Raw genomic sequence first — 13,904 nt, forward strand, 5'->3', positions numbered from 1 at the left:
TATGCATTTCAAGCCTGAAATATAAAGTAACAGCTTAGGAGAGAACTTCCCCTGAAAACATCATATCATTCTCAAAGTGCAGAGTGAGCCTGGTAAACAGCAGGATGGGACAAGACACTAAGGTGTTATTCTGGAGCCTCCAGCCCCAGTAGGGCCTTTTCCCCCTCAAATTGTAGAATCTTCACAGCATGTCCTGAACTATTCAGTACCTAATAAAACTCCTGCTGTTTCACAGCATCATAAGGATTAAATATTTTTGTCAGCAGTCAATATATGCAGGAACAGCAAAGTTTTTCTGAGATAGAAAAGTGCAAGATCACTTACCTTGTTTATTTCAAACTGATTTGCAGGGATCTGACCACTGACCACATTTTCTCCAATTTCTATAAGTCGCCTTTGAATATTTTCCACAATTATGTCTCGGGGCTGATCAGAAAGAATCTGACCAATTACATAGCTGCAAAAATAGCATTAAAATTAAGAAAAGCTTGGCACGCGCAAAACCATTACAACAAACAGAATGTTCTCTTCCCCTAGATTTTCTCTAGACATTAAAGAGCCCAAGGACAAAGTCTAATGAAAAATTTATAGAAATTTACCAGTATATTTTATGTTGTGTTTTATTTATTTACTTGTTTTACTAAAGGCAAATTACTGCAAATAGTTCTAATGCGAAATAATGATTTGGAATGGGTGAGTGCAACTTTCTATTTTCTTCTGTCATTCATTTTTCCATTTATTATTCCATAGCAGGTATCTTAAGATATGGGGGAGAAGAGAACATATCAAGTAAGCAAAGTCTTGCCTATATCTGCAAAATGTGGTTGGAAGATCTGCCAGCTGCAGAAGAGTTAGTCACTAAAGAACACTCTCCAACATTTGTATAGCTTTAATTACTAATACATTCCTAACTTGGAAAAATTTGCTTCTATTATGATGCATCTTTTCTTAGAAAATGCAAGTCTTAAGAACAGTAAGCAAGTGTGTGGTGTATTTTTACAGATGTGAAAAATATTCATTTTTGGATACATTTGGACCACGAGCTGTTTAAGTTTTCAAGAGGCATTATACAATGAGTCAGCACCCAGATGACCACCTCTCCACTCTCTTTCTTTCTATGATGCTAAATGTGTTGCTTCTACTGAATTAAAGCAATAAAATGCCCTGTGCAACGACAATTAATAAATAGTCAATCCAGTATCCATAATAATGAAGTCTCATGGCAAAAGGAAAGAGAAGCAGTCTTGGGGAAAGGGACCACTTCCTCAGGCTGCACCCAGTGCACTTCCAGCTTTTTTAGAGGGTGCTGAAAGTGCTGAGCACCAGCTTCTGTAGGAAATAAAACATCTGACCTAGAACCTACAACTCCAAATGCTGACAGCATCTGCCATCTTCACAAGATTTCAGTCCTGGTTTATTAAATGACATTTACAACACTGACAACTCAAAAGTACAGCTTCCACAGGAGATACAAAACCAGAGAGTGAAATTCAGTGACATTTGGACTAGCACAGGTCTAACCTATTACCAATGGCAGACGTTTACATCTCCTCCAAAAACCAGCTAAGTCCTGATGTTAGTTAACAACTGTGATCTTCAAGAAACACAGTATCAAATGTTTAGAAAAGTAAGTACAAATGTTTACTGTTTCAGAGCAAAGAAGACAATGCCACAAAGAAACTCACTTGCCAGTCTGTTTAGCAAGATCACACCAATCTCTCCGGACTATATCCAGCCCTTTCAGCTCTTGTTTAGTTACATATTTCCCATCTCCTGTTGGTTCCACACTCAGAGCAGCATATTTCTTCTTCTTTAACAATAGCAAGGACTTAAAAATTCCATCAATATCAATTTCCAACAATTTGTACAGCTTGTTCACTTCATTTTTGATCTGCAAATGCACCAACATTAATGACAAATGCAACAATTTAACAATGGACAAAGTCAATTGTTCTTAAGTTTTAAAACAAGTTACATTACACCCTGTGTATTTGCATACACATTTTAAAGACTGGTCAGATATCACTAATTCATTGCACACTAGTAACTACAAGTTACTACTAAAATTAAGGTTGACCCATTGACTTTTTTAGTATCTACAGCTTGGTACATCTGACTCCTTAATCAAATTAAGGAAGGCAGATAAACATGAGATTGAAGTGACCTTGGAGATAACTGACTCCAGGTCATTTTACCAGAACAGCTACTCCATCTAACCTCTCCCATAAATTAAGCAAACAAGAGATTTCACAGTAGGGACCTACTTAGTAGGCAAGGACAAGAGATGGTCACTCGGACAGAAAAGGCAAATAGCCTTATAGAAAAGCTATCTTGCAAAGGCACCTTTCTTTCTTCCCACTCTCATCCTAAACCAGGGAGGGGAGAAAAACTATGACTGCAGACTAGAGCTCTGTGTGTGCATGTCAGGAAAAACAGGCAAGTTTCTTTTACCCTTCCCCACAAAATACACACCCTTTCCATAGCCTGATTTCCTTGAGAGGAAAAGGTGAGGTTTATCTACACACAGGCTATGTTTTATCCACACAAAAAAGTTTCACATGGCACTGATATATTGTTCTTATTTAGTACCAAGTATCTCTTACCTCTCTTCTAAGGGAACAGAAGTGCAACAGCTCAAAACAGCATGAACCTTCCACAAAAACTTTCGTTCCAGTACACATTCACCCACCTACTGGCTAGGCTGAAAGTTTCCCACTTGCCTTTTTCCTTTTTCTTTCTTCATGTTTTTAGTTTATGTTCTTCAACAGAGTATCTGCATATGCCAGGTGTCCTGTTCTGTCTTCATGTTCTGCTCTTTACTTTCTTTCCTTTACAATTTAACTTTCCCTGTTGATTTTCAGTATCCATATTCACTCACACTTTTACCACCAGCTATGAACTATCCGCTTCTCATGTCTCACTGAAGTTGGATTTGCATTTAAGTTCTTTTGCCATCCAGATACTCTCACCAAGAACAGGACCTTCAGCATAAAATCTCACTGGTTTCCTATCTAGCTTTGAACTCAGATTACCATTTTAACCAAAATCTTCCTTAAAAACTTTTCATTTCTGTGTATACATATATGTGTGTACTTAGTTTTTCTCTCTTAGACCTCTGTATCCCCTACAGCAGGAATTACCATTACTTTGATGTCTCCTGTATATTTCTAAATTTTGAAGGACATCATGAGGCAAAAACCATTTTGCTACAAGGTTCATATCTTCTTTCTTAAAACAGTCAAACAATTCCTCTGAACATTTTTCTGCAATTTTTATTTTCTGCTTTTCTTTCTTACAGCATACTACCCAAGTGCTCAAAACCCAGTAAGAGTTCAGTACTGAATGTACTGGCAAATGTGATTCACAAGGACACACAGAAAATGAGAAAAAACTTCTGCTAAGTAATGACTGAAAAGGGCATGGATGTAAATACTGGAGGGTTAAGGGTGGGAGAGAAAACACACATTAGATGGGGGAATTCAGAAGGCACATAAGAGAATTTTCTCCAATAAAAAACCAAAATTAATTTCCTGGAGGAATGCTTCACTGCTGAAGACAATTCATAAATTCAAACTTTACATCAGAACAGGGGTACACTCACTAACTGCTCCCACTGTAATCGTTTGCATTAAACCTCTGTGCCTTCCACACAATCTACATTAAAGCAAAACTACAGTGAAAGCAATGTTAATATTCCTCACCTCTGAACACAAAACTTTGGGAAAGAAATTATTATGCAGTGGAGCAGAGACATTTCTTGAGAGTGTTCCTCATCAAAACAGACAATTCTTTATCCTGATTTTTTTAATAGGAATTACTCAAAACAAGGAAAATGCAAATGATCAAAGTGTTAGCAAAAAGAACAACTGCCACTTTCTTGAGGAATAAACAAACAAACAAACAAGAAACGTGAAATGAGACAGATATGAATCACTTTTTTCTGCCACAGAAAGAATATTGAAAGCTAAAACATCTGCAATTTTGATGCAAGGTTTGATTCTGCTGGTTTACAGAGATAAGTTTACTCACTTTTTATATGTTGTACATGATTTTAATCGAAACATATCTTTCTGTCCTTTTTTTTATGTTCAATTAAAAAAACCTGATACACAATACAGAAGTACAATGGATTAAAAAAGCTTCAGATTTTATTCTCATTAGCAGCTGACAAGTTCAAACACATACCTATTCTCTCAGAAAACCTGACTCTAATTCAGATGTACTTAACCTATCATGCTTATCCTGTCAGATTTCATAAAAGTTATTGTTTTCTAACTATCCTCTGTAATGTTTAGCCATCAAATGGGAGCACAGGGACAAAAAATAAGCCAGAATGAAACCACACACACACAACTGGAGTAAGATTAAACTTTCTTATAGACTACTGTATATACACTAGAAATTATATATTATCTTGCATGTGGCAAACAAAAAAGAAAGACTGCTTTCTACCATGCCAACAGCCCTCCTGCTACTCAGTTATGATATCAAGTTATTATCCCATTTTCTGCTCCTGAATGCATCTACTTCCAAATGTTCCCACTGTCATGAAAGCAGAAGTATTCTAAAAAACCCTGGAATCACTCTCTGCCTTAAAATTAAATTACTTCTGTTTAATACTGTACTGAATACATCTTTGCTTTCTTTGGTTTTTCATAGAGTTTCTAGAGGTCTCATTCTCATCACAATTTCTTCCATCTTTCAAAAACAGCTTCTCTTACATCTTTTCTTTAGAAAGTTCTGAAATATTTCTCACTTTTCTTCCACAATTTTAGAGAGCCACAAAACTTCCACATCATCGACTGCCAGCTCCTAATCAATCAGATCTCTTCTGTATCTGGTACACCATGAAAATTAATATTTGAACTTACCACTGGAAATCTGATAACATATTGAGTGTCATACAAATTACCTAACTATATAAAACTAAACTGGGAAATGTCCCCTGAGGAAAAAAAAAAAAAAATCAGAACTGTTCGTGTTGTAATTGAAATTAACTTGGAGGAGAAATTGTACCTCAGACTTTGGTTCACCAAATATTGAGATACTCTCCTGCTACCTTAGGATTAGTAAATAAAGCTTGTTATGCAATGAAATGGTTCATTTAATCACTTTTAAAAATGCACAGAATAGCTACACCTGAAAAAGTGCAGATATAGCTGAGTTTTTACTACTTCATAGGTTCCACACATTGTGAAATTCTTTCTTATGGTATATTGTCTGCTTGTGCCACAGAACCCTCTCTTAATACCATCTGCTCCACTCAGAGTAACAACACAGGAAATCTATGCAGGAAATCTTCAAAAAGAAAAAGTTCCTTACCTTATTCCCCAGCTTGAAGACCTCATCCAAACTGGTGCTATTAGTGTTTATCATAATGGAATCTGTGTCTCCATAAATCACTTCAAGGTTCATCTAAACAAAAAAAAAAAAAATGCTTTGAAAAACAAAAAAGAGCCACTCCATCATCTACAAGTCTCACATAACTTTAAGGGTTCAAAAATTACCCTTTAAACACTAAAAAGTATACTAGCAAGAAAACAAAATAAATATTTACTGATAGGTCTGTACATTTCATTAAAACCTATTTGAATTTAAAGAGAATAAAGAAAATGTTAAAAGACCACTGTCCAGTTGTGTACATTTTACTAAATGAATACTAGAAAAATAAGTTAGTGAACAAGTCTGATCTTGAGAAACAGCAAGAATTCCGATCAGAAATAACTTTGGACTGCTAAGACACAAGAAAATCACTTCCACAAGACTGCTGGGCAAATTCAGACAAGGCAGTCAGCCAAAGTGTTTGAAAGGTATGATCACAGTCAGGTATCCCATCTCATCTGCAGCCATCACAATACCACAGATAAAAAAAAAAAAAAAAAAAAAAAAAAAAAGAGAGAGAAAAAATACTTAGATTCTCCATTTCAAATAAATCTGTGGATGACAGCACCTGAGAATACCACAGCACTGCCCAGATTAGGCTGATCTTCTTCATTTTTTCAGATTATGCAGATGGCTTCATATTTCCATCTTCCCTCTCCCATCTTTTAACTTCTGCTAATCCAGCCACCTGTGTTTGTGCTCCCCTGGGCAGCAGATCTTTCAGGGAATGCTCCTTTTGGAGAAGGATCTAGCTACTATGACCAACAAATTTTCTCTTTCCAGGCTGAACTATTGAACAATTACACCCAGAGATAAACACAAACATTTACTGAACCCCTTATCTTTGACTGACACTCTGCCCCTCACATCACTTCTGATTATTGTAACATTTTAAATGCCCTGCTTGGAGAAGACTGTATTCAAACACCAGCCATACTTGTGTAATACTTTGGATAATGGAGCAAACTCTAGACAAACTGAGGAACGTAAAAAAGCCTGAGGTGCATATGAAAGGCATAGCAAAAAAAAAGGTAAAAAGAAAAATTGCCAACACCAGTAAATGTCACATCAACAACAAAAAAATGGCAGATGCATATAATTGCGAAATATTAATTTGAAAAAAAATGAAGACCTGACATTTTCAGTGGTGGGAAGTCAATGCAGCTGTAAAAACTGCAACATGGCTATGTCCATGTTAAACTCCACAGAGTCAAAAAAACACCCTGTGACAGAGTTTAAAGGATGCCAAAAAATAAACCATAATAAACCACTAGAACACATGGTGTAACAGGTTTATGAGTAAACTCTAATTAGCACTGTTGCTAATTTGCTTGAAACAGTCCCACATAGGCGTCAAGCAGGGTCCAGATCATATCTGTGGTAGGAAAAGAAAAAAGCTATAATCCATCAGGAAGGATTACATTTGTAAACCAGGCATCCTAAGAAGTGATTTCAGGTCTGTTTGGGTTACAGTTCTCCTGGAACAAAAAAAATTTCACCAGGTGTGCTCTTTAAGTGTTGTTGTTTAATGAAAATGCTCAGCATTACCTTCTGCACCATCTCCTTGGTATGCATCAAAATCTGAAATAAAAAAAAATAATCAAAGATTAGCGTATGATATAATTACAGGCTAACACAGGCAAACATATCCATTAGGTTGCTAACTCCAAATGCTCTCACCTTTCAAAACAAAGCAAACCACCTCTCTCCTGGCAACACACAGTCACCTCAATACTCCTATTACATGAGTAAATTCTCGTTTGACCTTGTAGTAATGCTATTATTAACTCCCCTAAAACAAGATTAAAACAAATCTCAAAATTGCATGTGCATGCACACATTCTACCTTAGGAAAAAAGAACACTAAATCAAATGGCTTAAATACAACCTAATCAGCAAGTGCCAGAATTAAGTCTCTTTCAGTAGTTTAGGTCAGTTGTTGCCTTCATATCCATCATCTTATTTCCTGATGTCATTGAATTTTTTCCCAAAATCATCCTGTCTGATTCAGTCCAGCCTGGATGGTGCTCACTTTAGAAGACTTAGTCAAAGGTTGATTACCCTTGTAATGATCTCAAAATGGGTCATTAAAAAGCAAACTCCTTATGGAAACCAGAACTGGGACAAGGAGCTGGGATACAGATGGGACACAGGTCTTGAGTCAAGGGGTGTAACCAGGCTTGTTCCTCACCCAAGAGTTGGCATCCCAACTCTCCAAATGCTCTGAACAGCACATCTCTGAACCTGAGAAATACCTAAAGAGACCTCATGTGAGTAGGCTGCTGCTTCCATTTCTAATAATGCTCAGTACAGTGGAGGGTGGGGAGAGCACCTCATCTGAAGCCACAGTTACAGCTAGAGCACAGAAAAGGGACAGTCAAATGAGATTAATGAAAGAAAAAAAGTGTAGTTGGAGCAGCAGGAAGAGCTTGGTGAATTCTGCACAGCTGCATGAGAACCAACATCTGGTCCATTCCTTCAGTCACTTGGCCACAGTTCCTCTGTACCCCCCATGTCCTTCTTATCAACATCCTGGTGCCCTGGCACACAGCTCCAGATTCCACTTCCTTGGTTTCAGTCCTTTCCATTGCCACTCAGCAGAAACCTCATTTTTTTCTTCAGCCAATCCTGCTAGTCATAAATATTTTAAATTTTCTTGAGGATTAATCTGAACAACAAGTTACAGCAATGACAGATCAGAGTCTGTTAGGTGAAGCCAAACAATCTGGAACTCAAAATATAGTCAGGCAACACACTATGAACAGCTTACATCAAATTTATTAACCAAGTCTCACCTTCACTATTTTTCACATATTAAATTACAATACTCCTTGGCCATATTTGCCAAAAGGCAGAATTAAGACTTGTAGTCAAGAAGCCTATGGCAGGGACCTGAGCAGTAGAGATCAGCAGGGATGAGGAAAAAAAGGGACAAACAGGCAAGAGCTGTCCATGCTTAGTGGGAATAAGATCATGTTCAGGGAAATCTCATTACTTTCATAAGACCCAAGGAGTCCAAAGCGAAGCCAAGACTCTTGACTATTGTGATGCTGCCTATGCTGTGACAGCAAGGAATTCTAAAACAGGTGAAATCTCCCCCTCTACACAACAGCACACAAACAGGATGGCAACACTGTCATTCCTTTAACACCAATGGCAAGTTTCTTCAGTATTTCAGAACCTTTACATAACCACAGTGCAAGAATGATTTTTTTTTTTTGTCTGCAATTATGCACTGAAAGCTATATTCCCCTCAAGGCACTTGAAGGCAGGTTCAGTTCCAGACTGTGATGTAACTTTGACACATGTCCTTATCAGGGTTATTTCCCAAGCACATATGGATACCTATGGATTTACAGTCTCTGGGTCAAGTTCAAAACATCCAGTTGATTTAAAGACCATCCACTGGTGCTGCAAACCAGGCACTCAAACAATGTGATGCCTGAACTCTGCTGAAGTCCAAAGGTGCAGAAACCTCAGCTGTCCTCACTCCTCTTTACAGAGCAGGAAAATGGTGAGCCCTAACTGCAGATTCCTGCTAGGCTGGACCTGTCACTGGAATCAGACACACACAATTCCATCTTAATTAGAAGCTCAAAGAGGGTATTCCACTCCTATTCATCTCCTAGTGAGTGATTCAGACATTCGACCCCACCACTTTTCTATGGAGTTTTGAAATAATTCTAAAGACATATCACTGGTACATGATATTAAATTTCATATAAAGTAGTCAAAATTCCAACATATTCACCACCCCACAACCCTTTCTCTTATGTATTAGCTAACTCCTACAGAGAAAGGCTCTACCTCTCCCTTAGTACTCCAAAAGCAAACAGGAGTCCCTGAAACAAAATTGAAAAATTACACCAAAATGAAGAGTTTATACTGAAAAGAAAGGAAAGCCTATCAATTTTTCCTTGATAATCTCTGGCATTTTCTACTTCACACTCTGAAATAATTACATTAATAATGAGAAAGATAACTTTTTTTTTTCTTTTTTATTAAGGAATACCCCCTACTAAAAAAATTGTCTGGCTGTGCAAAAACCATTTCACAGCTGTCCCTGAGGACAGCAGTGGGTGTAGGTAATCACAGCAAGAGGGTCACAGACAAGTTGGCTTCATCAAGTGACTGGCATATGCTAGTGCCACCCGTTCTGACAGGAGATCACTTGGAAGTGCCAACAGCTACAAAACAGAAGGTTATAAAGTATTGCTAAATTCATTAATAAGGCAGTCAGTAGTTATCTGATTTCACAGCAACACCTGCATATTTATCCTCTCATTACCAACTGGATGATGGAATTTTTTCAAGCACGTTTCAAAAATCTGCCAATTTCAAGTGTAGAAAAAAAATAAACTTTGTAGTTAATTTTTCCCTTAACAAAGTACAGCTGTTGAGAATAATTGTTCAAGATCTTACCCTGTAATGTCAACTGCAGCAGAACAAAGAGTATTTAATTAGCAAATCTATCCAGTAATTCAACACCTATTATATAAAATGCCTTCGTGATTTTATTCAGGATAATTTGCTAAGAGGGTTATTACTGACATTCAGATGAAATTTAAAATTCCTACGCAAGTCGAGTCATAATAGCAGTAATGATCCCCCCAATCAGGAGATACTGTGTCACACAAGGTTCTTTAGCAATGCAGCAGCCCATTTCCTGACTTCTTAATTCCTGGGCTCAGCTCAGTGAGAGCCCTTCATGCCAATATTTCAGTCAGCAATACATCCTTAATGGGACTCTATTAAAATACCTAGAATAAAAGTGACTTTTTTTTTTTTTTTTTGTTCAAGAGAATGACAGCTCTGCTATCATATCAATCCTGAGCAGTTTCACAGAAATGCACAGCAGAGGAAGGGAGGTGGGAAGACAGAAGAAAGAAGGAAGAGAATAGGAAAAATGGTATTGGGTAGTTTCCTTTGCAAATAATACTGCACTGCTTATGAGGGCTGTATTGTCTCCTGCTCCAAGTAGGAAGAATTAATTGCCTGGCAACCCGTCTGTACAGCCATGCCCCCTCCCCCCAGCAAACATATACTTCTAAAAACCTGTGAACTTCTCAGAACAGTGAACATCTGTGAAACTCTTTCAACTTTTTTTCTTGCAAAAGTAAGGCTAGCAACACACATTCTCTCACCTATGAACTGCAAGTCAATATAAACTTAAAGATCATAATTGTAGACAAGCCCTCGTTAAACTGCAAAATTCCCTGTTCTAATCCTACGCCAACTCATTAATTACTTAATTAAATGAGGTTGTGATTTAAGATAGGGAATGGTTAAAAAATATAAATATACAAAGAACAGCTTTACTATTATTTATTTCATCAAGTATTTTTGAAGATCCCTTATTTAAAAACCTCTGCAGAGTACCTTCTGCTGAGAGGATGTTTCTATGGACACAAACTAAGATACAAGAGTTAAAAACCAATGAGAGCATATTAAACTAATATGCTGGTGCAAAGATTTCTCCTGTGAACACACATTTTCTGCAGAATCCTGGGGTCATAGACATGAAGGAACAGAAGGGAAAATTTAAGAGTTGACTGAAAAGAATGAGCACAGTCATTATAAAAACATTGTACCAGAGAAGCATACACCAAAAAAACCCCAAATAAACAAACAAACAAACCCTACCCTCACCTCTCCTTGTGCATTCACTCTGCACGAGGAGAAAAACAAGCAACCTTAAGGCCCTGTAAAAAACTGCATTTTTGAAAACCATCTGCACTTATCTAGAGTAGACCTGATATATTTTTCCATATCATTTAATTACTTCTTCAATTATGTAGTAAGAAAATAATTCTGTCACCTGCTTTACTAATTCTTATTAGCTATTCCTTCCCATGGGACAGAGGAATAAATGAGATGGAAAAACTGTGTTCCAGTAAGTAACACCACTCACTACTCTAGTATTTCTGAACCTCTGTATTTTTGTAACCTATTCATTAACTTTGTTAGAATTTTGTCTTAAGTATACCAGCACTGATAAACCACTGTCACAGGATGCTGTAAAAAGATTTTATAAAGGAGGACTTTCAGAAAAGGTTTCTATTGCTGGACAAAAAGACACATATGCCCTAAGCATAAGTGAAAGAAAGGTGGAGGCCTTATGCCACAGAGAATGAAGAACAGCAACTCAGTCTTTTTATCAGACAATGGACTTGATTTAGAAAAGTTTGAGTGATCAGATTCAAGTGGTTAATAAGTTTGTTTCAAGGAGCTTTTACTGAGTATTTGGTGTACTTAGACAATACACCCAAAGTTACATTTCTCCAAAATGTGCACTCCTATGAAACATTAACAGCATGAGAAATACACCCAAACTGCCAAAGTTTTTCCTTCTGTGTTGTTTTGGTTTTGTTTTTCCTCAGAAATGCTGAAATTAACTGTTCATACTCCACCCAGCAAAGCCGACAGACAGTAACACAACTTTCACAGCTCCTGGATAAAACAGCAGTACTGGATGGAGCACCAAAACCTCAGGGAGAATGGTTCCAAGGGCTGAAGCAGTGTACACAAAGATCCAGTGACACATGTTTGCATGCCAAGAAAAGGTAATATCTTTTGCTTCACAAACAACAAAAGACACAAAAAAGGCAACAACAGAAATGTGACGAGTACAGAAAAAAATTATGTGTATATTTGTCACATTTTGACAAGAAATGCAAAGACTACAATAAAACACAGATGATGATGAGAATCAAATTAGAATTTGAAGACAAAGTTCTCTTGGTGCCAGAAACAATTATATCCTTAAAATTCTACAGTACTTCAAGTATTTGTAGTGAGCTTCGCTGAAGAGAATGGGAGAACCAGAATTGTTTTCTTATTAAATTGTGAAACTACGGATTTTTCTATACAGTATGTTACAAACCATGCTATACTAAAACAAATTTTGCCTATTTTGGAAAGTGTTATTTTGGTATCAGGATGAAAGAAAGAACAATGAAACATACTCTTAAAAGCATTGAACAAAATGAAAAAAAAAACCACAAACAAAAACAAATAAAAAAACAAGCAACAAAAAAAACCCCACAACAACAAATAAGAAACCAAATATACACAAAAACTTCCATGTTGGAAATGATTTTACAATCTCAGAACTGAGAAATGGAGTGCTCAACAATAAAGCTGAACACTTGAGTGCATAGAAGGTAACTGACCTGACTCTGACCCACTTCCCAGAAGTGTTCTGTGTTCCCAGAAGCAGCAGGAATACAATGTCCATGTGATAACTAGCTGTGAAAAATGTTGGTACAGCCCGGGCATCTCCAAACCCTCTAGAGAAACCAAACACATGGACAGTTCCTAGAGAAGCACCAGGGCTCAGCCCACCCATGCTATTATTTTCTAACTCATTCAAAAACTGAACACCTAAAATGAAGGAGCAAGGATCCCTGTTTCACTCAATGAAGAAACAAGATCAACAGCATTTAAAATCCCTTGAAGAATGTGGTACAAATCTTGCCTCATTAACTTTTATGATTCTCTTTTTATTCCAAAGCATTAAACAAATTTGTGCTTGACATGTAAGATGCAAAGGTAGCTTTGCTGAGTAAGCTGACTGCAACTGTATCAAAGGCAACTGCATCATAAACCACAAGTAAAATCCCTCCTAATTAAGAAAGACTATGACAAGCATCATTTACTATTTCTTAATGATACCAAAACATATATTAAGTTATTCAATATTTAAATGCTTTTGCATTCTCCTTAGAGAAAACAACAGCATTTGTTTCAGTGGAATGAGCAAACATTTAGACAGGAAAGCTTTACATTGCTTTGGTTCCCAAACTGAACAGGTTTAACACATTCAGCAAAATATAATCGGTCTTTCACTAGAAAAAATAAAATTACAAGAACAATAAATAATGAAATTGATTACTAATAAATAAAAGCTTCCTTTTTAGTCAGACAAGTTAAAATCCAGTCAAGGTTTAAAACCAGAGCACAGAAATTTTCATCTGAATAACAGCAAAATCTATTCCAGAGCAGGGAATAATAACCATACCATTCTCCACATCAGGTTTAAAATTACAGAGTTAGAAGTTATCTTTCAAATACATAAACATGTCTCTCAATCTCGAAGTGACAGAGATGCAAGTGCAGTCCCATGTCCAAGAGAAGTTACTCTCACAGCCATATAACTAGGAGTCCTGGAGAAATCAGGGAGTATGTCTCAGAATCAGTAGAGATGTTTTTTCAAAAACATCAAGTATGCCTATAAAGCTGAAAAAGAAATAAAACTCCAAAGATTAAACACTTTTAAGCAGTAGATAAACTCAGTGCACTACCTGAGATGACAACAAACTCCCTGAGAATCAAATCTTCCTCCCCTTTGATTCTGGGGTGTTTTTTTTAATAAAAAGCAAAAAACTAGAATTAAAACTTTTCTAAGGTTCTCCTGGTCAGCATCTTTTAAGTAATATCCACAACTAGTGTGCTTGGAGAAAAAGGAAGGCCTGGGAGAAGACAAGCAAGTGCTAAAGAGCAAAACAGATACAGGACACATT

The 13,904-nt window shown here is 36.8% G+C and overlaps 1 protein-coding gene across 1 annotated transcript in view; it reads right to left on the reverse strand.

Moving 5' to 3' along the window:
* Positions 1-13,904, reverse strand: part of POLA1 (DNA polymerase alpha 1, catalytic subunit) — a 184,303-nt gene that overhangs the window by 112,251 nt on the left and 58,148 nt on the right. The window contains 4 exon segments of the mRNA XM_063182342.1: positions 325-457; positions 1,686-1,891; positions 5,323-5,415; positions 6,931-6,963. Coding sequence (XP_063038412.1) covers positions 325-457; positions 1,686-1,891; positions 5,323-5,415; positions 6,931-6,963 — 465 coding nt within the window.

Source organism: Melospiza melodia, chromosome 2, assembly GCF_035770615.1.
Source record: "Melospiza melodia melodia isolate bMelMel2 chromosome 2, bMelMel2.pri, whole genome shotgun sequence".
NCBI classification, from domain to species: domain Eukaryota; kingdom Metazoa; phylum Chordata; class Aves; order Passeriformes; family Passerellidae; genus Melospiza; species Melospiza melodia.